The 23,063-nt window shown below is 44.9% G+C and overlaps 1 protein-coding gene across 2 annotated transcripts; it reads right to left on the reverse strand.

Moving 5' to 3' along the window:
* Positions 1-167: 167 nt before the first annotated feature.
* On the reverse strand, positions 168-23,059 carry LOC129337663 (solute carrier family 22 member 13-like). Of its 2 annotated transcripts, XM_054991553.1 has the most exons (11): positions 22,985-23,059; positions 17,379-17,787; positions 13,316-13,419; positions 11,915-12,069; positions 9,639-9,807; positions 7,843-7,963; positions 6,409-6,503; positions 5,624-5,838; positions 4,141-4,249; positions 1,999-2,208; positions 168-1,410 (listed from the first exon to the last, which is right to left on the reverse strand). In XM_054991553.1, exons 2-11 carry the CDS (start codon positions 17,736-17,738, stop codon positions 1,314-1,316), a joined length of 1,635 nt encoding a protein of 544 aa, XP_054847528.1. In that variant the 5' UTR covers positions 17,739-17,787; positions 22,985-23,059; the 3' UTR covers positions 168-1,313. The 2 variants fall into 2 exon arrangements, with proteins under 2 accessions (XP_054847528.1, XP_054847529.1); XM_054991554.1 differs by lacking the exons at positions 4,141-4,249; positions 5,624-5,838; positions 22,985-23,059 and having other exon boundaries at positions 17,379-18,089.
* Positions 23,060-23,063: the final 4 nt, after the last annotated feature.

A 23,063-nucleotide genomic window follows, 5' to 3' on the forward strand; every position in this document is an offset into this window, starting at 1 on the left:
ACCTGGAAGCCTCCATTTTATCCTGACAACCACCACCCTGTGGGGTAGGTTAGGCTGCGAGCATGTGACTAGACCAAAGTCATCCAGCAAACGTCCCTGGCAGAGCAGGGATTCGAACCTGTTCCGCCACTCTAACCACTACACCACACTGGTTCTTTTGGACAATGTCAATTCAATTGAATCATTTATTATGGTCAAAGACCAGCAGGATAAAAAATACATTGACACATTAGTAATGATAATATATATACAACCATTGCATTGAGAATTATAAAAAAGAGAGTAACATTTCATTAAATCAGCACTGTGCTTTAGTAGACCTTGGCAGCTAGCAAGTTTCAGCTGTGTTGGTCTGCAGTAGAAAAGCAAGATATGAGTCCAGTAGCACCTTAAAGACCAACAGGATTTCCAGGGTATGAGCTTTCGAGAGTCAGAGCTCCCTTCGTCAGAATCTAGCAACTCTATCTGTGGTTCCAGGCTCAATGTCTGCTAGCAGAAAAAAGGTATAACATTCCTTCGATCTTCCCAGGATTTTTTGGAGGACAGGCATAATAAACATATATCTAAGATCATAAAAGAACGGATAATGCAACAGCACATGTCCAACCATTTCAATTTCCTCGGTAGCACAAAGGCATAAACACTCGTGAAGCGGCACACCACGGTATCTTCCTTCGAATAAAGCAGATGAAAAAACACTGAGAAAGGCCAAAGTTAAGCCTATCCTTTGCGTGGGAGTCAATAAATTAGCTAAATAATTGACAGCGCCCATTTCTTGTTCCCAAAATGAGGGCATTTTGCAGCAGAACGTAAATGGTGTTGAAGTTCAATGTCCCAAATCCTTTGCTCGATTTCAGATTTAGCTTTTGAATAACTCAGGATTATTAAACTGCTAGGAGAATATCCAACGGGTTGTAAATTTTTTGAAAGGGGCCTTTTCCATTTCTGACAATGTCCGTTAATGGAGTTAAATAAAACAATAACCCCTCTCCCTGAGAATGACAAAGAGGGGCTATAGCTTTATTTAAATCCACTGTGAGGAATTCTGAATAAAGAAATAGTAACCCTGATTCAGGGATTGAGAGCGGAGAAGCAAGAATGGCTGGAAAGTAACAGGATGAGAGATTTATGCAGGTGCGATTAGGGTTAATTTGGACCTGCTGGCTTCTGAGAGAACTAGTGATGGAGAAAGCTACTTTTCAAAAGTGACAGTGAAAACCAAGAAGGAAGCCCATTCGCCGTTCAAAGATCTCTTTAGAAAACTAGATGTTCTGACATTCATTTCTCAACCCCAGGATGATTTGCCCTTGCTGCTACAAGGATGTACTCTTGGTGATCTCTGTAATCCATCTTTCATCTTTCTCTTCCACTGGTCCATTTCCAAAGCCACCATTGACTGCCTTGTTGGATCTAAAGAAAAGGATATTGTTAAATATCAGATGTTTAGGGGTTTTTAATCCCATATCCCCTTTCAGCACTGGCGTGTTATCAGTGCAGGATTTCCGGTAGTCGATGCAGGATTTCACCAAGCTACTTTTAAGTGGTATCTGTCAACTGAAAGAGAATTGGTTATTTTCTTTCAGGACTTCCACAAGCCACAAAAAACCCAGAAGGGCTATATGTGTGCAGTTGAGTTAGTAAATATGTACATGGCTAAAAACATGAAGTTTAGACAAATCATCTGTTAACCTAACCAAACCTCTGTCTGCATCACCCATCAACTGCTAATGCCAAATTAGCATCAGCAGTAGAGAGGGACAGATTCACCATTATACTAAACACTTCACCATGCAGATTTCTGGCTGCCCTTTACTTAGCTGGCATTTCCCACTCTGAAAAAGGTGAGGGTTTTTGCTCCTTGCAAAGGACTTTTTAGCAAGGAAGCTGAAGTTGGTTCCCAGTTCCCAGCTCCTTATTCGCAATTCCTAGTTACTTATTCGCAAAGCGAAACACAAACCAAATTCGGCTTCGGTTTTTTAGCAATGCTCAGCAACTCACAGCTGACTTGATGACGCCTTGGTTGTGTCATCCTGAAGATCTCTGTTCCGCGTCTCGGGAAGAAAGAAGCAAAGGATCCCTCCAACCAATGACGTGCTTCCAAATAGCACCATTGAAATTGCAGGGTGGATCTCATCCAAAAGACCTGCCAGTGGGGCAAGAATGCCACCGATTCGGGAACACATGGAGCACAAACCTAAGCTGGTCTGCCTGGCGGAGGAAGCAAAGCACAGAAATGTGTGGATGACACTGGGTGGGCATCATGGCAGAAGAACACAGAGGCTCCATAACATACATACACCCCAAGGAGACATCTTAGTAAAGACTATTCCGGATATGAAACTGAAAGGGCAAAATTAACAGACTTTGATGCATACTGCAGCATTATTCACACATCAGTTACATCTTTTTAAAAAAAATATTAGGATTTTATTTGAAAAATAAAATACAAATAGAGAGCCAGTTTAGTGTAGTGGTTAAGAGAGCAGGACTCTGATCTAGAAAACCAGGTTTGATTCCCCACTCCTCCACTTGAAGCCAGCTGGGTGAGCTTTGGTTAGTCACAGCTTCTCAGAGCTCTCTCAGCCCCACCCACCTCACAGGGTGATTATTGTTGTAGGGATAATGATAACATACTTTGTAAACTGCTCTGAGTGGGTGTTAAGTCATCCTGAAGGGTGATATATAAATCAAATGTTATTATTATTATTAATAGAAAGTGCATAGAAACTTATACAAAATACTAAAGTGGAACTACAACAGAAAAATATATTCAGAATATGTGGCAACACAACTAACGTATGGAATGTTTTCCCCCTCCCTCTCCTTAATTCCTTAAACCTAAAATTTCATATCAATAATCTTTAATCAGCCATCTATTTCATATTTTATACTCGACATTTTAATTAATCAGTTTCCATATTAACTGCTTAGCTTCGAACTATGTAATCAATGAAATCTTTCCATTTTTTCTGGAATTCCAATGTTGGTCTGTTATGCATCTAAGAAGTTAATTTAGCCATCAATGCGTATCCATACACTTTATCCATCCACCCAGACATATCTGGGCAAGATTCTCTCTTTCCATTTTGCTACATACAGTGTTCTCACAGTGTCACCATAGACTTGAAAAGTTCGCCATGTTCTTTTGTAATATTGCTCGGTAGAATACTTAATAGCATGTTTTTGGGATTTAACTCAAACCGAGAAGGTAACCAGTTACACCTTGAAAGATTTAATGTTCTTGCCAACTGCCAGGTGCTATTAAGGCCATGAGCAACACAAAACTAAATCTGAGCACCTACTGAGTCAACAACACCCCCAAACCACAAAATCAGTTCCTTTAGGGGGAGTGGGCTGTCTCCCAATTTCATAGTCAGTGCTGACGTCAACCAAGAGAATCTCAGTCTTCTCTGCACTGAGCTTCCATTAAGTTGTCCTTTGCTCCACAGTGGAAGGCTGGCCAGTTGGCAACTCTATGTCCAGCCCACTATCATGTCCAGACAACCTTTTGAATTGTGCTTCATGGAGCTGTATGGCAGAATCGAGCTTTGAGCCTGGTCCTCCCACTTCCCAGTCCAACACTCTGGAGCCATTTCCGTCATGCTTTTGGGTATCTTCTTCCCAGCCATAGTCAGTTTCTAAGAGTGGAAATACACGTTACTAAGTACCTGGGGATGCTCGAGTGCAGGATTTTATGTGTGGTCCTCAATTCCCGTGCAGGCTGCTCTTGATTGGCTCATGTGAATGCTGCTTTCATGGGAGCTCCCTTTGTGTGACTGCATCTGTGAGTCCAGAGGACAGAGCGCCAATTCAGCCCTGCTTTCACTGCAAGAACAAGTACTGTAGGCTCCTTTGACTTGCCAAATTGCGTGACTTTAAGGTGTGAGAAAGTGTCAAGATCAGCATTTCAATGAAAGGAGGTGGAGGAAACTGGGATACTTTTAGCAGTTGAGGAGGAACTGATATCGAATGTGTGAATGTATTCATGCGGATCAAACTGAAGTGTGACTGTGCGAGCGAGTGCATGGGAAGTTGGAGGGGCACACATGAAATGAGGTTCACTTGAGCATCCCTAGGTACTTTGTAACGTGTATTTCCACCCATAGTCAGTGTGAACTGAAGCCAGAACGAGATCCTCACCTGACAACTGTGGGAAACACCTCTGCAGAGAACACGTAGGTGGTTGAAAAGGAAGCAGAAAGAGCGGCCTTGCTGATAACAGCCAGCACAGTTACGGCGATGGGGAAAGCTGGGCAAAGACAGACCATAGGGGAAGACATTAGAAAGAAACCACAACTGCATATCTGGAAACCTGCCACCATGTTACAACTGGAAATCAGAGCCAGTGTGATGCAGTTATTAAAATGCAGGACTAGGATCCCGGGTTCAAATTCTTCTCAGCCAAGAAGATCCTTACACCTAGACTAGAACTAGTCACCACTTTCTCAATAGGTTTATTGTGCAGGTGGAATAGAGGCCTGGGGGACAATGTATGCTGCCCTGATTGCCTCAGAAGACAGGTGGGATTAAAAGGCACTGAACAAATAGATTATTTGGTGCCCCAGTGTTTTCACACAGCCTCACTTGCTTTATCTGTATTTGACAAATGGAGCTTTGACTCTCGTAAGCTCATACCCTGGAAATCTAATTAGTCATGAAGAGGCTACTGGACTCGGATCTTGCTCCTCCACTATACACCAACACAGCTACCCTCCTGAAGCTAGCTGTATACTGTAGAAAAGGAGAAGTAGGATAAGCCTCCGGTTTTCATTGCCTGCCCAGTTAACAACAACAGGGAAGATGTTCACCTGGCAGGCCGGGGTATATGTAGGGTTGGACAAAAACAAGAGGGGGAAAACCCCAACCTGATAAACAAGTCAGGAACCAACAAGGTTGGATGACTTCTGCATCAAACCCAACACCTTTGTCTATCTTTTTTGTACATTTTTACCCCACCATCCTTTCAAGGAGCTGAAGACAGTATACAGTATTCTCCCCTCCCTGTTTTAGCTGCACAACAAGCCTGCAAGGTAGGTTAGGTTGAAAGAATGTGACTCTGAGTCTCTCTACACGAGACACCTCGGTGTGTGTTCATCAAGTGTAAGGAGAAGCAAAGTTAAATGGGAAGTGTAGTTTAAAAGACAGAGCTGGCAGAGATCACTCCTCAGAGGGTTTGTTAATTTCATCTTTGCCTCCACGAAGGCAGTTAATTTTACCTCTCCAGTCTAAAACCGTGTGGGATTGCAACCAGAGAGCAGCGAGAAATGGAAATGGGCTGGAGCTGCCTTCCAGAGCCGGGCTTGGACCTGGAGAGGTTCTAATGGGCTGAAGTTCCCCTTCTGGCATTTCACAGCTCCTTCACACAGCTCCAGTGTATAACAAAGCCTTTGCCCTGTCATCAGCTCTGTCTTTTTAAACTACCCTTCCCCGCTAACATTGCTTCTCCCAACTCGTGTTCTTCACGTGTCAGACGTCTCGTGTAGAGAGACCCTCTGCTTCACAGCCGAGTGTGAATTTGAGTGCAAATCTCCTAGATCCTAGCTCAACACTCAAACCACTATACAACACTCTCCTATTGGCCCCCATCTGCCACGTTCGTATTTGACTTCAAGGAGGCCTGTACTTTTTGGAATAGCAGGGATGACCAGACATACGACTCCACTCAGGAGAAGCCAAGCAGCTTGGCATTTCTTTCTCCCCATCCACTGGAGCAGGAAGATACAGGAGGCCCGTGCTGGTATTTCAACAGCTCCAAACACAAGCTGGGTCATGTAGATGTCCAGGCCGAAATCCCCAACGTGAAGGCTCACTCCATAGTACACCAGACTGTCCACAAACCTGCGAGCAAAGCACAATACATCTAGGGACTGGGTTCATTTTTCTGCAATATTATTTTTAACCCACCCTACCCCCTGAAGCTTGGCATAGGATATAGGAAGAGTAATGGGTACAAACTAGTTTCAGGTGGGTAGCCATGTTGGTCTGTAGCAGAAGAGCAAGATTTGGTCCAGTAGCACCTTAAAGGCAACTAGATTTCCAGGGGATGAATTTTGACTCTTGAAAGCTCCTACCTTGGAAATCTAGCTGGTCTCTAAGGTGCTACTGAACCCAAATATTGCTTGTGTGCGAATGAGATTCAACAGCTACATCAAATCTGGACCAATAAAGATGTACCTTGCTTATGTTTGAACCATGCCTCGTTCACTGGCTAAAACTGTGAGTAAGGATCCCTTTTACGATCTGGGTTGAGAAAGGCAGCACGTTAGCTATCTGGAAGCCAGCATCTTCCCAGCTGCTTCCAGAACAGGAGGAGATAATGCCAAGGTTGCACAAAGTTCAGCTTCCTGAGAACTCATCCAATAGGAAGTATGTAGTTTGGTTGCTACTGATCTAATTTAGAAGACTTACCAGACCCATGCCATAATCAAAGTGATTTTCCTTAGATGTGGCTTCTTTAAAAGATGCAGGATACTTCCAGATGTGCCCTTCTTTTGGGGAGCTAGCTTGAAAGTTCACAAAACGAGAGGGACAAAACATCAGATAGGTTCTAAAGGTCTGCACCACAAAACCAATTGCATTATTTGAACTCTTGACCTTGGTGGCCCATTTTTCATTGTTGTCATCAAGTTTATTAAATTTTTTGCCAGAGGCAAACACATTCTTGATAGGTAGTACAGTTTATGATAAAGAACTAGGGTTTCCAGATGGGGTCCAGAAGAATACCAGACCCCAGGGACACTGGGGGGGCGGCATCACTCACGTTTTTATTGATAGGGCCGGCCACTTCCCCAGACCGGCAGTGATGCTCAGAAGGCTGGGAAGCCAGGCAGGGCAGGCAAGCAATGGAGCCGCCTGGAAGCAGGGGGGAGGCGGAGGAGGCGCCAAGTGTCCATTATTTTAACTACTACTACCCCCCTCCCGATGGTCCACAAAAATACCAGCCTGTCCAGGTTAAAACCAGACACCTGGAAACCCTATAAAAACATCAATATTCTTAGGCTTCCTATCAAATAGCTTTACTGCCTTTTGCTTTGGGGCTAGTTGCTATATAACAGGGGTGGCCAAACTGTGGCTCGGGAGCCACATGTGGCTCTTCTAGAGATATCGTGAGGCTCCCGGAGGTCTCTGAGTATTGCCGTGGCCATACAGTTTATTTGAGTTTAGTTTATTTCCCTCCTTTCCCTTCCCTCCCTTTCCTTCTTTCCATGTCTTTCCCTCCCTCCCTTCTTTCCTTCTTTCTTTCCATGTATTTCCCTTCCTTTTCCTTTTTTCCTTCCTTCCTTCCATGTCTTTCATATTTTCAATAGAAGTGTTGGGATTGCCAGGTCTGACTCAGAAAATACTTGGGGACTTTGGAGGTGAAGCCTAGCAAGGATGTTACATCACTGTTGTGATGTCACTTCCAAGTCAATGATCAGGTGATGGCTCTTCCCTAGCTCCACCCCTTCCGATGATGTCACTTCCAGCATACTGCACCAAACCCCACCCCTTCCTGTGATGTCACTTTCAGGACACTCCCCCAAACCCACCTCCTCATCTGAAGTCACTTCAATGCATCATATCTTGCCGCTCTCAAACATCTGATGTTTATTCTATGTGGCTCTTACCTTAAGCAAGTTTGTCCACCCCTGCTATATAAGAAGAGACAAGTAGGACACTTTTCTTCTCCCCACTGTGTATTTTTTAGGTGAAGACCCAGCTTTAGAATTCAATGTCGCCTCTTGATCCAAAAAAACTGCCCCAGATCTTGAAAACCACACTGGGCACCTCACCCAGGTCTCCCCATAACCACATTTTCCTCTTTTTGGAAAAACAGGCACCAGAAACCCCAATGTTTGACACCTGATTGAGTAACTCTTCCGGGATGCTTTGCTTGTTGATCCGTGCTGCTCTTTGAATCTCCTTTTTTGCTTCCACTACCTTCCCTCTCGTCACAAGCCATCGAGCAGAGCTGGGAAGGACCCTGCAATGGAAGGGATATCAGGAAGCACCGTGGGTTAATTAGCTTTATTCATTCGCTTGCTGTGCATTGTGGACGGAGCTCTTAAAGGCCAACAGAATTGTGAGGGGAATTTCAGCAAATGGTGGATTTCCCAGAACAAAGTCAAGGGTTGGTTCAGATGCAATGCCAAACTCTAGTTAGCAGTTGGAGAATGAGCCTGGAAGGAACACAGGGCTGCAACCCTTCATTCCACACCTTTCTGTTTTACCTCCTGCTTTTCAGCAAACAATAACTTGCACTTCCATCCAAACCGGCAAACGGGGTTGCAATCCTGCAAAACCAGGATTGCAACCCAGGATTATAAACCAGCTCAGATGCAGCTTTGGTTTGCCAAACTCCAGGAAGGAACAAATTATTCCTTCCTGTGTCAGTGTCACAAGTTTTGGTGCCTGAACCAAGATTCCAGAATTCTGAAGGGAAAAATAAGTTGCCATCTCCATGCCACACATTTGTGCCCGCATAAGTACGGAATTATTCAACATGGGTGACTCTATATCTAATTTGCAAAGTCAGACTGAACGTCACCAGTGTGTACCACCATGATGCATACCGTACACATATCCGGGGAAGTATGTGCTTGACGTTTAAAACATCAAAACTCTGTGTCAGCAATACCTGAAGTTCTGTGGCATGTACAAATTACGAAAATTAGGAGAAATTGCATATATTTGCCTATTCTGAATAACTAATTCTGCTACTGATAATTGTAGGGAGGCCCTGACCCGGCTAGCCCAGGTGAACCTGATCTGGTCAGATCTCAGAAGCTAAGCAGGGTCAGCCTTGGTTAGCGATTGGATGGCAGACCTCCAATGAAGACCAGGCAATGGCAAACTACCTCTGTTAGTCTCCTGCCATGAAAACCCTACCAGCTATGACTGGAGGGCACTCCCCACCACCAATTCCAGGGAGGCCAAGAAACATTGCAGCCCTCAAGGTGACATAATCAGCCATAGTCTCGGACTCCTGAAGTTTCACCAGGCATTGCATACCTATTTCCAGTCCTATTTTCATAGCCATAACAGTTAGGGGGTGGGGTTTAGTGAAAAAACAACTCTGATTTTCAGAGACACTGAATTCTACATCTAGACCAAATTCTGTCATGGCACAGATCAAGATGGGTAGCTGTGTTAGTCTTTCTGTAGCAGTGGAAAAGAGAAAGAGTCCAGTAGCACCCGTAAGACTAACAAAATTTGTGGTAGGGTAGCTTTCGAGAGCCACAGCTCACTTCTTCAGATACAGTTAGAATGTGAGTCCATCTGCCCTTATATCTTGGGGAGTGGAGTGATTACAGAAGCCAAATGACGATAGCCAGTGAATGACAATAGCAGGCATGACTGGATAGGGTGGGGTATGCAGAGGAGTAGTGGGTGTGGAGAAATCAGCATTAGTAATGAGACAGGAAGCCTAGGTCTTGATTCAATCCAGGGGGATGCATTGACTTGAGCTTCTTTATCCGTTGCAATTCAGCAGTCTCTCTTTCTAATCTCCCTTTGAAATACCTCTGCAGGAATTCTGGGGTAGCACAGAATCACAGAATACATTGGCGTTCCCGCCCAATTAAAAATCACACATCATATCCCCAGTTACCACCATACTTAAATAATACAACTCATATCACATGCATGCGTACATTTACCATATGTAAAAAAAGAGACATAATGCAGGAGCTGAGCCAACAATCTGATAGAGCCTCCAGTCCCGAATGCTGTATGCCAAGCCAGCCAAGGCCATCTGCCCCATAGAGTTGCAGCAGTAAGTCATAATTATTGCAAAGGGGCGGTAGGCGGCCCCAACCCACTCAGAATCTGGAAGGGAATAGAAACGGTAGAACTCTTACGACCAATGCACAACGGTGTGCAAATAAGTACATTATTTTGATGCAATCAACACCAGAGTTTTAACCAATTAAATTAGTGCCTTTATCGGTTATATTTAAATAAATAAATTATAAGATCTCAGAAAAGATAGTCTTTCCCTTACTGACTTTCTGCGTGAGATGAGAAAAAAACGAATGGATGATTTGTGGATTTGATTTCTAAGAAGATAAATTTGGGGGAAATAAATAGAAGGGGGACAGTATTGAAAAGGTAAATTCTGGAGGTATTAAAACTACAAGTATAATGTTTGTAAAGATATGATAGGTGTTGTAGAGAAAAATGGAAAATGGAAATATGCATTATTTTTCTTTGTTCATTTTCTTTAATTTTTGTTGTTTTCTTTTTCTCTCTTTTTTATTTCTTTTTCTTTTGTTTCTCTTTTCTCCTCCCTTTTTATTGAGTTTTTAATCTTATCAATGAAATAAAAAGTATTCATTTAAAAAAAAGGAAAGGTAGTCTTTGATATCAAAGCCCCTGCTCACCATAGGTATTATCTACCATTGCTACCAGGTGTAATGCTAGAAGCTTCCATTGCTAGCAGGTATAATGTAACATCTAAACAGTTCTACCACTGCATCTGCATTCCACTTAGACACCTGCGCTTCTCTGGCTGAAGAGGGGATACTATTTTTTGTTTGCAATTCTCCAAATCAGGGATATCAGCTGGAGTAAGGAGAACAAATATGGTGCAGTGGTTCTGGTATCAGAATAAGATCTGGAATCCCTGGGTTTCCAGTTCTTCCTCTACCATAAATGCCTACTGCACCAGTAGCTGTGACATGAGGCAAGGAGGGACATCCCACCTCATATGGAAGATAAGGGACCATTTATGGATAGGTGGAAACTGGGTTATCAGGTTTCCTGAGAACCCTGAGATGCAGGAGACCTGATCACCTTGGTTTCCACATGTTCAAAAATGGTGCCTTATCCTTCAGTGTGAGGCTGGGTGACACACCTTGCCTTGTGCAAGGGTCACCTCTAAATGACAACATTTTACATTCCAGCAATTTTCTTTGCAATTGCACAAGTACTGACATAAAACCAGATATAAATTTAGGATGTTTCCAGGGACAAAGGCCCAGCCCCCTCCAGACTTACCTCCACCAGCACAGGTCACTTCAGCAAGGGCCCCCACCAGAGTCGTGGGAGATGACAGTGTGGAGCAAGGAGCCTCTGAGGTGTCGACGACAGGGGTGGCTGTCCCAGAGGAGGCAGCAAGGATGGGCATGCCCGGGAACCCTGACTCGTCCCAAGCAGGTCCAGAGTTTGATGGGAGCAAGTGACTAGGAGGTGGATGTCTGAACAAGACCCCGAGCACCGTGGCTCCTCCACAGCACCTGGGGGGGAATCCCTCACCTCTTGTGGAACCAATGGGGGGCCTCACCTGACAACAGCCAGTGCAGCCCCAAGTGCAGGCCACCCTTGGAAGCAGTGCTGCCCTGGGCCTCCAGGGCATAGAAGCAGGAGGAGGCACCAACACAGGGGGGGCTGGCCAGCCCCACCCTGCAAACTGACTCTAACAGGGAGGAGCTGGGAGGGGGGAAGCCCTGGGGAAGACTCTGACAGGCCAGGGGCACTAGTCATCCCACCGGGAGAAGAAGAAGGGCCACCAAGGACAGGGCAAAGCCTGGCAGGGAATCTCCTCAGGGCAGCCCTATAAAATTGAGTCTGGTGGGACAGCCGGGGTGGTGTGTGTAGAGGAGGAAAGAGACAGGAGTGCAAGGACGAGACAGAGTGAGGGAGAGAGCGAGAGGCAAGGGAGCAAGTGAGGGAGCAGAGAGATGGCCTCAGAAGGGGAAAGAGGGTGAGAGGGAGCTGTTGTATAGCCTCCTCCTGCCCACGGAAGGGGTGCGTCTTTGGACTGGGCCTAACACACACATCAACCAGGAAGCCCCCCACCCCTTAGATGCGGAGCTTGACAGGATGAAAGATTCTTGAAAACAAAAGCAAAACACAAACTGGATCCCCAGCGGTTGTTTCTTTCAAATGCAAGGTCAACCCCTCCCCACAGAAGCTCTGGTAAAGGGAGTCTTACTTAAAACCGCCATGCTTATACTCATTCCAGCAAAAGCAGAGCCCACAATGAACCTCAAAGCGATGTAGACGTTCAAACTGGGTGCAAAACCTGCCCCAAGGCCAAAGGAGCCCATCAGGAGAAGGGTGAGCAAGATCATATTTCGACTCCCAATCCTGGAGGGAAGGAAATGCAAGCTGATCAGCAGAGAAAGGTCCAAACTCGTCTCAAGTCATCATTACTGCACACCGGTGCATTTAAAATGGCTGCTTTTTAGCATTAGAAAGGGGGAATATAGAGTCTTTCTGTACAAGACATCTTACATGGGGATGCTCAAGTGACTTACTTTCTGTGTGGACTTATATTCAAGTGTGGTCTGTCTCCCTAGCAGTGTGTATGCATTCACAATGGGAGAACAAGGGTAAGATCATTCACTTGAGTCTCCCAAAGGCTCTTTCAATTTCTCCTCTCTACACTGAGCCTGCAGAGATCGCTCATTAGAGGGTTTCTTAATTTCATCTTAATTATTGTAGGGAGGGGAGTCTCAGATGCTCTGTTAATGAGTTGGAACCATAGATTTCACCACTATGTTGTCCTGGATTCCTGTGTAATCCACATTGAGTCTCAGTGAGAAAGGCGGACTATAAATGACAAAAATAAAAAAAAATGATATAGTGGCCTTCTTGAAGCTACACAGGTCTACATACATTGTTTTGAAGACCAGGACAGAAAGGCAGGAGAAACATATAGATAAATAAACCGTAGCTACTCTGAAGGACAATGCACCTGCTGAAGTGTACTCAAAAAGAGCTCTCATTTCTGTTGGGTTCTTTATTATTATTATTATTATTATTATTATTATTATTATTATTATTATTATTATTATTATGAAGAAGAAGAAGAAGAAGAAGAAGAAGAAGAAGAAGAAGAAGAAGAAGAAGAAGAAGAAGATGATGATTTATAGTCCACCCACCCCACGAACAGGCTCAGGGTGGATCACAACATACAGATAAAAACATATTGATAAGACACTATAATGATAAAAGGTCCCAACAACAGGACACTTCTGCTTTTAAGGCACAAGAGCTGCACACATTCCTAAATGGGTGTTTTTGGATGAAACCAGAAGAACAGGACACATTCCTAGGAAAAGCTTTTGCACAATTTATTCTGCTTCCTCGCAAAGGATAAAAAGCTGAGCCAGAAAAGTCGATTCTTGGGAAGTTGCACCCTGCAGCTTGGACCAATTACGATGCCTGTGACAAAATTATTAGAGAACTATGGAGGGCACATAGCTTAGCTGAAGTGATAGCAGGTATGATATGGTATGGAGGCTATTACCAGAGAAAAACCCCAAAGCAACCGGCTTTCTTCAAGATACCAAGTACAGACAAGTAGCCACAGAGATATACATCTCCTTACCTGTCACTCAGTGGGCCAAAGACCAGAGCTCCAGCAAGAACGCCCGCCATGAAAATGGACTGAGAGAAGTCATTTAAGTTTTTTCGCTCACAGACCAAGTTAAACTAGGGGAGGAAGAACACACACAGACTCTTTATTGAACCTCTTATATGCACCAACATTTGAGGAAAGATGCAAAAACTGCAGTAAGAGCAAAATGAAGTGCTTTGTCATTGTATGCAGACCAAGGCAGCAATCCCGAAAAATCCTTCCCCACTTACCATGTGACCGGACTATTACCCTGGAAACTGGTTTAAGATGGACATTGGTTCCCAAGCTAATGTGATTTCTGAACTGTGACAGAGGCACTAAATGACAGAAAGCTGAGGACAAAACTAAGTTACTCAACACAGATATGGGGGATTTTAAAAAAGAGTACAGATACAGAAGGAAGAAGATCCGGCAAAACAGAAAACATAGGGTTACTGTTCCCCCTGGTGGGGTTGTGGGATCCCTGCTCCCACTTTCCACCCCCCATCACCACTCACCTGGCTGGCAGGGGGGAGGTAGGGGAACAGGCCTCCAGGGGGTACTCTCAGGGCAGCGTGACAATGTGACTCCCAATAGGGACGTCATTGCACTGCACTAGGAGCGCTCCCATGCTTCATATAGGGCCTATTTGGGGCCCAAATCGGCACGTGCTCCTGGGCCTGCATGATGACTTCACTTCCTGGAAGTGATGTTGTTGCACAAGACTGAGAGTATGTGCGAAGAATAAGAATGAGTGCTGCCCGCCCCCCTCCTGCCAGGAGGGTAAGGGGACCTGGCAACCATGGGTCCTCTATATTGAAATAACTATGTAGGTATTTACAACAGCAAAGGGAGGTCACGTAAACCAGGGTTGTCCTGGAAAATATGTGGTTATCACATCAGAAGGGATGAAATCCTACACATTCCATGGGGAAAACAGACAGGGCCCGCCTCTCTCCCAGCACTCTGCCATAGCAGCCTCGATCATCTGAACATGGTGTTCTGCATGTGCCACCCTGAAAATAGGCAAAATCAACAACTGCCAGTATATGAACTTTCTCTGTTGTGGCCCCCACCTCGTGGAACAGCCTGCCTGAGGAGGTTAGGAAAGGTCCCTCTGTCCTGGCTTTTCACAACCTATGCCAAACTGAGTTATACAGGAGGGCCTTTTTACGTAGGCAGGAGGGCAGTGCTGTGTCGTAATGGTTCAGAGAGATACTTTGGTAGTGGCTCGGGGACTGTAGGCTATACTGCTGTGTACTGGCGGTTGCTGGGACCTATTGCATTGTTTATGGGATGGTCCAACTGTAGTTCATATTGTCTTACACTATGAGATCCACCTTGAATCTCGCTGAGAAAGGCAGATTATATAAATAACATCCTTTGCAAAGGATGATATAGAAGAAGAGTTGGATGAAATAGATGCCACTGCAGGTCGCCAGGAAAGAAATCAATATATAAATCTAAGTGACCCATCACCCCACATAGACACTATGCCAGTCCCTACAAAAATTCAGAAGAGCTCATAAGCAAACTGAACAATGCTAGAGATTATCCTAACATGAACACTGATGCTTTGAGTATGGTATTGAGGATGTATTTTGTTTCTGTTTTCTTGTTTTAAATTTCTAAGAAGGAAAAATTGTGACGAGCTGTCTCTTTAAGAGAAACTCACCAGAACCAATCTGAACTAGTTTGGCTAGGTGTTTCACTTTCTTATTTAATACATTTTCACCCTGCCCTTCTTCCAATAACTCAGGGCAGCGTAAATTGTTCTCTCCTGTCCTCCATTTATTCTCAGAGCAACACTGTGAGATAGGTCAGGTTGAGAGACAGTGATTAGTCCAAAGTCACTCAGGGCCAAGCTACAAGTAACGAATTACACTTGAATGGCAAGTGGAATGAGTGGAGGGCAAGTGAACAGGGAGAAATACACTTGCCATTCAAGTGTCATTTGTCACTTGTAGCTTGGCCCTCAGTGAGTTTCCTAGTGTGTGGAAATTTGAACCTGAAACTCCCAGATCCTAGCCCAACACTCTAACCACTATGAAACACTGCCTTTCCCTGCTTACTTTCCAAGCTACAGTCCCAACCCAGTGTTTCAATGGCTTCATAACTAGTCAGTTGCACCTCAAGTTCACTCTCTGAGTGCTCTCTGTATTTCACTGAAAAATTGCAAGCACCACCCCGTGTCATCAGGATTTAACTTGCTCTTTCTTAGCCTCTTTACACTGGCTGCTAGACTGTCTCTGGTGACATAAACAGAGAAATGCAGAGGTGGTTATCATCAGTATGTTGACAACACCCAGGGCTTTTTTTCTGGGAAAAGAGGGGGTGGAACTCAGTGGGTTGCCAGCACAGGGGGCAACTTCTGGCGGGAGGTGGTGCCCCTGGTACCACATGCGCAAAGTGCACGCACGCTCCCAGGACTGCACAATGACGTCAGTTTCGGTCAGCTGGAACAAAGGGGGAGTTTTTAAAAGTTTAAATCGCCCTCAGCGAAAATGGTCACATGGCCGGTGGCCCCACCCCCTGATCTCCAGACAGAGGAGAGTTTAGATTGCCTTCCATGCAACTCGGCACAGAGGGCAATCCCCTCTGTCTGGAGATCAGGGGCTGGGGCCACCGGCCATGTGACCATTTTCAAGAGGTGCCAGAACTCCGTTCCACCACATTCCAGCTGAAAAAAAGCCCTGACTACACCCAACCACAATACTATGGACACCAGAAAAATGCCTTACGGTTTCCATGTATAGACAAGATCTGAAGCACAGGCACATTTCAAGACAGAATCATGAAATTCAGGACGAGCTCTGGTTCAGTGGCAGATCATGTGCTTCACATGCAAAGAAGTCACAGATTCAATCTTTGGCATCTCAAGTATTGGGAAAGGAATTTTGCTGTTATCTGGGAGACAAAACTATACCTTAATTTCTACTGTCAGCACTTTGAGCATAGCTGAACAGAGCAGAGCCAGTTGTAAATCACTTAAAGTCCATCAGCATCTAATTGGCTTTTGACTAATGTTGCTGTAATTAGCTGGGATATCAGGAGCTTTGACTCTCGAAAGTTTATACCAGGGGTGGCCAAACTTTCTTAACGTAAGAGCCACATAGAATAAACATCAGATGTTTGAGAGCCACAAGACATGATGCATTGAAGTGACTTCAGATAAAGAGGTGGGTTTGGGGGAGTGTCCTGAAAGTGACATCACAGGAAGGGGTGGGGTTTGGTGCAGTATGCTGGAAGTGACATCATCAGAAGGGGTGGAGCTTGGGGAGAGCCATCACCTGATCTTTGACTTGGAAGTGACATCACAAAAGTGATGTAACATCCTTGCTAAGCTTCACCTCCAAAGTCCCCAAGTATTTTCTGAGTCAAACCTGGCAACCCCAACATTTTTATTGAAAATATGAAAGACATGGAAAGAAAGAAGGAATGGGAGGGAGGGAAAGACATGGAAAGAAAGAAGGAAAGGGAGGGAAGGGAAGGGAGAGAGGGAAATAAACTAAACTCAAATAAAATGTATGGCCACGGCAATACTCAGAGACCTCTGGGAGCCACACGATATGTCTAGAAGAGCCACATGTGGCTCCCGAGCTGCAGTTTGGCCACCCCTGGTTTATACCCTGAAAATCTTTTGATTCTCTAAGGTGCAACTGAACTCAAATCCTGTGGTTCTACTGCAGACCCACAAAGCTACCTATTCAAAACTTTCTCTGCCTGAGAGCTACTGCCAGTCAATATGGACAGAACAGTATAAGAGACAGCATAGGGTAGTGGTTAGTGTGTCTGATTAAGGTCTGGGAGATCCAGATTTGAATCTCTGCCATGGAAACACACCTTGGGCCAGTCATTCTCTTTCAGCCTAAATTAACTTACAAAATTGTTGTGAAGATAAAATAAAGGAGAGAAGTCTGATGTAAGCCAATCTGGGTGCCCCTGAGGAGAAAAGTGTGATATCAATGTCTAAATAATAAATGGGAAGGAGGACCAAAGATCGGAATTAATATAAGGCAACTTCTTGCATTAACAACAAATGTAACGTACGCACCTCCGTGAGCAATGTCGGCTGTAGCTCTTCAGGATACACCCAACCATCTTGGCATTTTTCTGTGGAATTGAATCGAATCGATGGAAGACTGCCTTGCACGGGAGTAAACATACGGCATTCCTCGAGAGATCCATCCGGCTTTCTTGGAATTGTCAAGTTCAGCGCTTGCTCTTTGGTCAGGTTCCAGTTCAGCTCGCGGATCCGGCTCGTGTTGCAATAGTGAGGCACGTCCATAACAATGAACACTTGGCCGAACAAGTGAAAGGGAGTGAGGAAATTTGGAATGCAGAGCAGGAGCACCAGCCATTTCTGGAACCGCCCAAATTCCCCGATCACCTTCAAGATGTCTCCAAATTCCATCACTCTGCCTTTACCGGTAGGTGATGTGTACCATTGTCATATCTGGGGACTGAAATTAATGGTTAAATACAATCAAGGCTGCAAATATATAATCAGAAAGGGCAAGGTGAATAATTAATCAGAATGTGTTCTCTATTAAACTTATGGAACCTATCCTATCAAAGTAGCTGCCAAGGGTTAATATTTATTTATCCAAAACATTTATTATCCTGAGAAAAGGGAATTAAGGTAATCCTTAGGACATCCCAGGTAGGAGGTGAAACCTCGCTTCTGATTCAGGTCTATAGTTAGAATTATGGCTGAGAAGGATTGAAAAAGAGCATAAATGAGAGTGATACTGAACTTAGAGCAGAACCACAAGTGACAAAAGGCAGAGATTGGACACTTGTCAGCTTCCCTCAAGTTTTGATGGGAAATGTAGGCAGCTTGGCGGAATGTTGGACAAATGACAGTTGAAAAGTCCATTGGACAGCAGTCAGAGAGCCAAGCTGCTAGACCAGGATGCCTACATTTCCCATCAAAACTTGAGGGAAGCTGACAAGTGTCCAATCTGTGCCCTTTGTCACTTGTGGTTCTGCTCTTAGTCTTATGATCTGCTCTGCATCGACAAGACAGAACCTCGGATTGTGCAAGACGTTCTAGAATGTGTCCATTTGGCCATTGGCTTCCATTCCTGGAAAGATCTTACAGGTGACAAATTAGAACTCCGTAAATTTACCTGCCAACATCTTTTCCACACTGTGACACTGAGAGATCTCCGTCTATTGGTGCTACACCTCTGAAGATGCCAGTCACAGCTGCTGGCGAAACGTCAGGAACTACAATGCCAAGACCACAGCTATACAGCCCGGAAAACCCACAACAACCATCGTTCTCCAACCATGAAAGCCTTCGACAATACATCTGTAAATTTAAACTCTACTTTTTAATATAGCAATCCCCGTGTGTGTGTACTTTTTGTGTTCTCCCATTTTCACTCCAGGTAATACTCTAGGGTAACAACTGGTCTTTTACACATGTAGAAATGGTATGTGTTAAACTTGGTCCAAACTATGGTATTTCCCATTGCCATGTATGGATGTGAAAGTTGGACAGTAAAGAAAGCTGACAGGAAGAAAATTGATTCATTTGAAATGTGGTGCTGGAGGAGAGTTTTGGGGATACCATGGGCAACCAAAAAGACAAATAAGTGGGTACTAGATCAAATCAAGCTTTAATTTTCCTTAGAAGCTAAAATAACAAAACTGAGACAATTGTACTTTGGTTACATCATGAAAAGACAAGATTCTCTGAAAAAGTCAATAATGCCATGGGCAACCAAAAAGACAAATAAGTGGGTACTAGATCATGCTAAGTGGGTACTAGATCATGCATAGCAATAATGCTATGAAAAGAAGAAGGCCTAAAACGAGATGGCTGGACTCAATAAAAGAAACCACGTCCTCCAGTTTGCAGGATCTGAGCAAGTCTATTAAAGATAGGCCGTTTTGGAGGTCTTTCATTCATAGAGTTGCCATAGGTTGGAGACAATTTGACGGCACATAACACAAACAACCTTGGTACATTTTTTAAGCCAAAAAGATGCGGACATCAAGGCTACTGAGTGTAAACTGAGCAAGAAGTCTGCCAGCTCCCTTCTTCTATGAAGTACACATATGCACCCCTTTACAAGATGGAGACCTTAAAAAATATGTCTCCTCTTACCTTCAGTCTGGCCTGGTGCAGTCCAGAATTCTATAACCTTATTCTGAATAATGTATAAATGGGCTATATGTATTCAAAATGCTGTTCTTTTGAGAGCGAAGGCATTGCACCCATACATTACCAATCTACCAATGATGAGATACTCGTAAAATAAAGTTGGGTGTGGCCTGGTCATAGTAATTATCCTTAGCAAATGGTTCCTGTCCACAGATAACGCTCACTGGACAGTGCCTGCAGTGGCAGATGAATCTTTGTGTGTTAGAGTGTCATCTCTGATCAACACCACTGATAAAGGCTTCATATTAGCTCAGAGAAAACACATTTCAAAGGTGGCATCTTACACTTTCAACCAAAGTCACTAAGTGCTGAGAACAATCAAGAGATTTACATGCCGATGTGAACCACCTATAGATTTCTAGTTTGTTACAACAAGAGTTCGTGTGGTTTGGTGTAGTAGTCAAGAGCGGCAGGACTCTAATCTGGAGAGCCGGGCACTCCTCCGCTTGAAGCCAGCTAGGTGACTGTTGTGTATTGGGCTGAGTTAGGCCAGATAAGGCCTCTACTGTATCATATTAAACGTTATGCATTGTGTGGAGCTCCATAACATGTCAAGGTTTCTAACACACTTCATTCTCATTGGTTACATTGCCTGCACTTAACCCTCATTGGGTACATTCATATGCATCTTCATTGGTTACTTTCCGGGGGCAGCAGCCAATCGGTCCTCTCAAATAAAGACCAATCAATGGCCTGCCTGCACACTACAGTGTATATAGTTTATGCAAATGATGGCATTCTAAAATACACATTCTTATTGGTTGCTGGCTATTATTGGGGCGGGGTTTCTGTGTATATAATGAGGGCTTCTCTTCAGCTTGTTAGTGTGTGTGTCTAGTGAGTGGTGTCTGCTGTCGTCTGTCTGTTCTGGCTTGCAATAAAGAGCACTGTTTTGGCTGAAATCACTCTGGGCTGCAATCATTCTGAGCTCCAGGCTCAGTACACAATAGTGACCTTGGGTCAGTCACAGCTTCTCGGAGCTCTCTCAGCTCCACCCACCTCACAGGGTGGTTGTCATGAGGATAATAATAACACACTTTGTAAACTACTCTGAGTGGGCAGTTCAGTTGTCCTGAAGGGCGGTATATAAATCAAATGTTGTTGTTATTCTGGGTCATCAATCCCACACTATCCTATACCTATATCTTTCCCCCCATGTCATGATCCCAATTTGAAACGGGATGTGTTGCGTTTGGAACTTTTGTTTCCCGACAATCTAATGTTCAGCTGTAACATGATACAAGTTAGGGAACTCCTAGATCTGACTTGTGTTGAATACCAAGTCTGGTCCAGCTGTGAGTTAGCATCAGATATATCTCCAGGGCTTTTTTTCAGCGGGAATGTGGTGGAACGGAGTTCCGGAACCTCTTGAAAATGGTCACATGGCTGGTGGCCCCGCCCCCTGATCTCCAGACAGAGGGGAGTTTAGATTGCCATTAATGGGTTGGATCCGGCTGCTCTGCTCCTCTGCACTTTACTGAGCTGAGAGGTCCAATCCAGCCCAGTGCAGAATCTCTGAGCAGGGCCAGCTTTCAAAGGTGGCAACCTAAACTCTCCATCATTTCCCACATTATAGCAGTAGGTGATGAAGGTGGCTCTCTTCATGGGAACAGCAACCCTTCTGGACTGCCCTGGTTTGTTATTGCAGGTTATGCATTAACTCGGCAGCTGTGTCTATGCAGGAGACCAGACAGGTTATCGGAGGAATATCTCTGCTTGAAGCATCTTCATTTCCAGCTGGCACAGCAATGATCCGTCCTTGTGACTTCTGAACATGCAGAGCTGCCTCTTGCTGAGTCACTGTCGCAAGCAGCACAAGCCCAGCCAGGCTGTCAGGCAGAGAGTTTTTCTGCTCTTTTAAGCAGAGGTTGAACCTGGAACTCTTCATGTGCCAGGTGCCTGCTCTGCCACTGTGGTATCATCCCTCCCCAATCTCAGCGGCTGCTTCTTCCTCATTGGAAAACGCTTCCTACTTTTCCTCAGCTTATTCCATGAAAGGGATTCACCAGAACCCACCTCTGCCTGCAGGCCAAACTCTCCAACCTAGAATCATAGAATCATAGGGTTGGAAGGGACCCCCTAGGGTCATCTAGTCCAACCCCCTGCTCAATGCAGGAAATTCACAAATCCCCCCCACACACACACACACAGTGACCCTTACTCCATGCCCAGAAGATGGCAAAACACCATCACAATCCCTAGCCAAACTGGCCTGGAGAAAATTGCTACCTGACCCCAAGGTGACAATCAGCCGTACCCTGGGCATGTAACAAGGGGCCACGAGAACGAAGCTCTGGAAATATCACACCCCCTAGCCTCATTGGCCGCATGAATATGACTTCCCACGCATTTTTGGCCATGCAAATCTACGAAGTTGCCTGGTACCGGTGCCAGTGGAGCAGCCGGGTTGAAAGAAGTCTCACGAGGCACCTCAAAGACGGGCAGATTGATGACTGTAGCATAAACTTTTAGGACATGTCGTTCATTATTAGCCGCCATCATGTCCAGGAGCAGAGAGCTTCACAGGTCAACTGTGTGTGTGTTTTGTATCTCACAGCCTCTGCGGAAGTGGCCAGTGGCCACTAGCTATGATGACTAAAGGGAATCCCCGCATGCAGAGGCAGTAAACCTCTGAATATCAGTGCCAGAAGGCAACATCAGGGAAAGGCCTCGGCCTCTTTCTCCTGGTTCACCTGTGCAAAAAAGGATGCTGGGATGGATGGACCACTGGTCTGATCTAGAAAGGCGCTTCTGGTGACCTCAGGAAAGAATAAGGACGAAACAGCCTTTTGTGGCAATACAGCATCTTGAAATGAGATTAAGTTTGTAAACAGCAATGCTTTGGGTGGGTGATTATGGAAGGAGAATCATCTCCCCATCACAGCCACCACTAGCAGAAATTCCATGCCCCATCGTGAACAAAGAACCCTTTGTCTAGTCATTTCTCCTCTTGGTCCACAATCTAAACAATTAGAGTCTGTCTACGTAAAACGTCTGACACGTGAAGAACACGCGTCGGGAGATGAAATGGTAGCCGGGAAGGGTAGTTTAAAAAGACAGAGCTATCAGCAGGGCAAAGGCTTTGTTATACACTGGAGCTGTGTGAAGGGGCTGTGACATGCCAGGAGGGAAACTTCAGCCCATTAGAACCTCTCCAGGTGCAAGCCTGGCTCTGGAAATGGGCTCCAGCCCATTTCCATTCCTCGCTGCCCTCTAGTTGCCATCCCACACAGTTTTAGACTGGAGAGGTGAAACTGAGAGAGCCTTCAGGTTGGGGAAGGTGAAATTGACAAACCCTCTGAGGAGCGATCTCTGCCAGCTCTGTCTTTTTAAACTACGCTTCCTGGCTAACATTGCATCTCCCTACACTTAACAAACACGCACCAAGGCATCTCGTGTAGAGAGAAATCTTAGTCTACAAGCTGAACTACAAAACTTTATGGCTTTAACAGAAGCTATAAAGTCCACTGTAATTAACATATCACCTGGCAGTCTTGCTGGCATGCCTGAGTTGCATGAACCACACAGAACTATACTGAAGCACATCAAATACCTTGAAGATGA

Source organism: Eublepharis macularius, chromosome 11 (genome assembly GCF_028583425.1).
Source record: "Eublepharis macularius isolate TG4126 chromosome 11, MPM_Emac_v1.0, whole genome shotgun sequence".
Taxonomy (NCBI): Eukaryota; Metazoa; Chordata; class Lepidosauria; order Squamata; family Eublepharidae; genus Eublepharis; species Eublepharis macularius.

What these genes read in the sequence shown, in the direction of transcription:
- LOC129337663 (XM_054991553.1), bottom strand. Translation starts at nt 17,738, where the DNA reads ATGGAATTTGGAGACATCTTGAAGGTGATCGGGGAATTTGGGCGGTTC. An exon ending in TATAAGCATGGCGGTTTTAA is followed by an intron (nt 9,808 to 11,914) that starts GTAAGACTCCCT and finishes ATTCCCTTCCAG; the next exon opens with ATTCTGAGTGGGTTGGGGCC. An exon ending in GTGTTTCCCACAGTTGTCAG is followed by an intron (nt 2,209 to 4,140) that starts GTGAGGATCTCG and finishes TTCCTCCGCCAG; the next exon opens with GCAGACCAGCTTAGGTTTGT.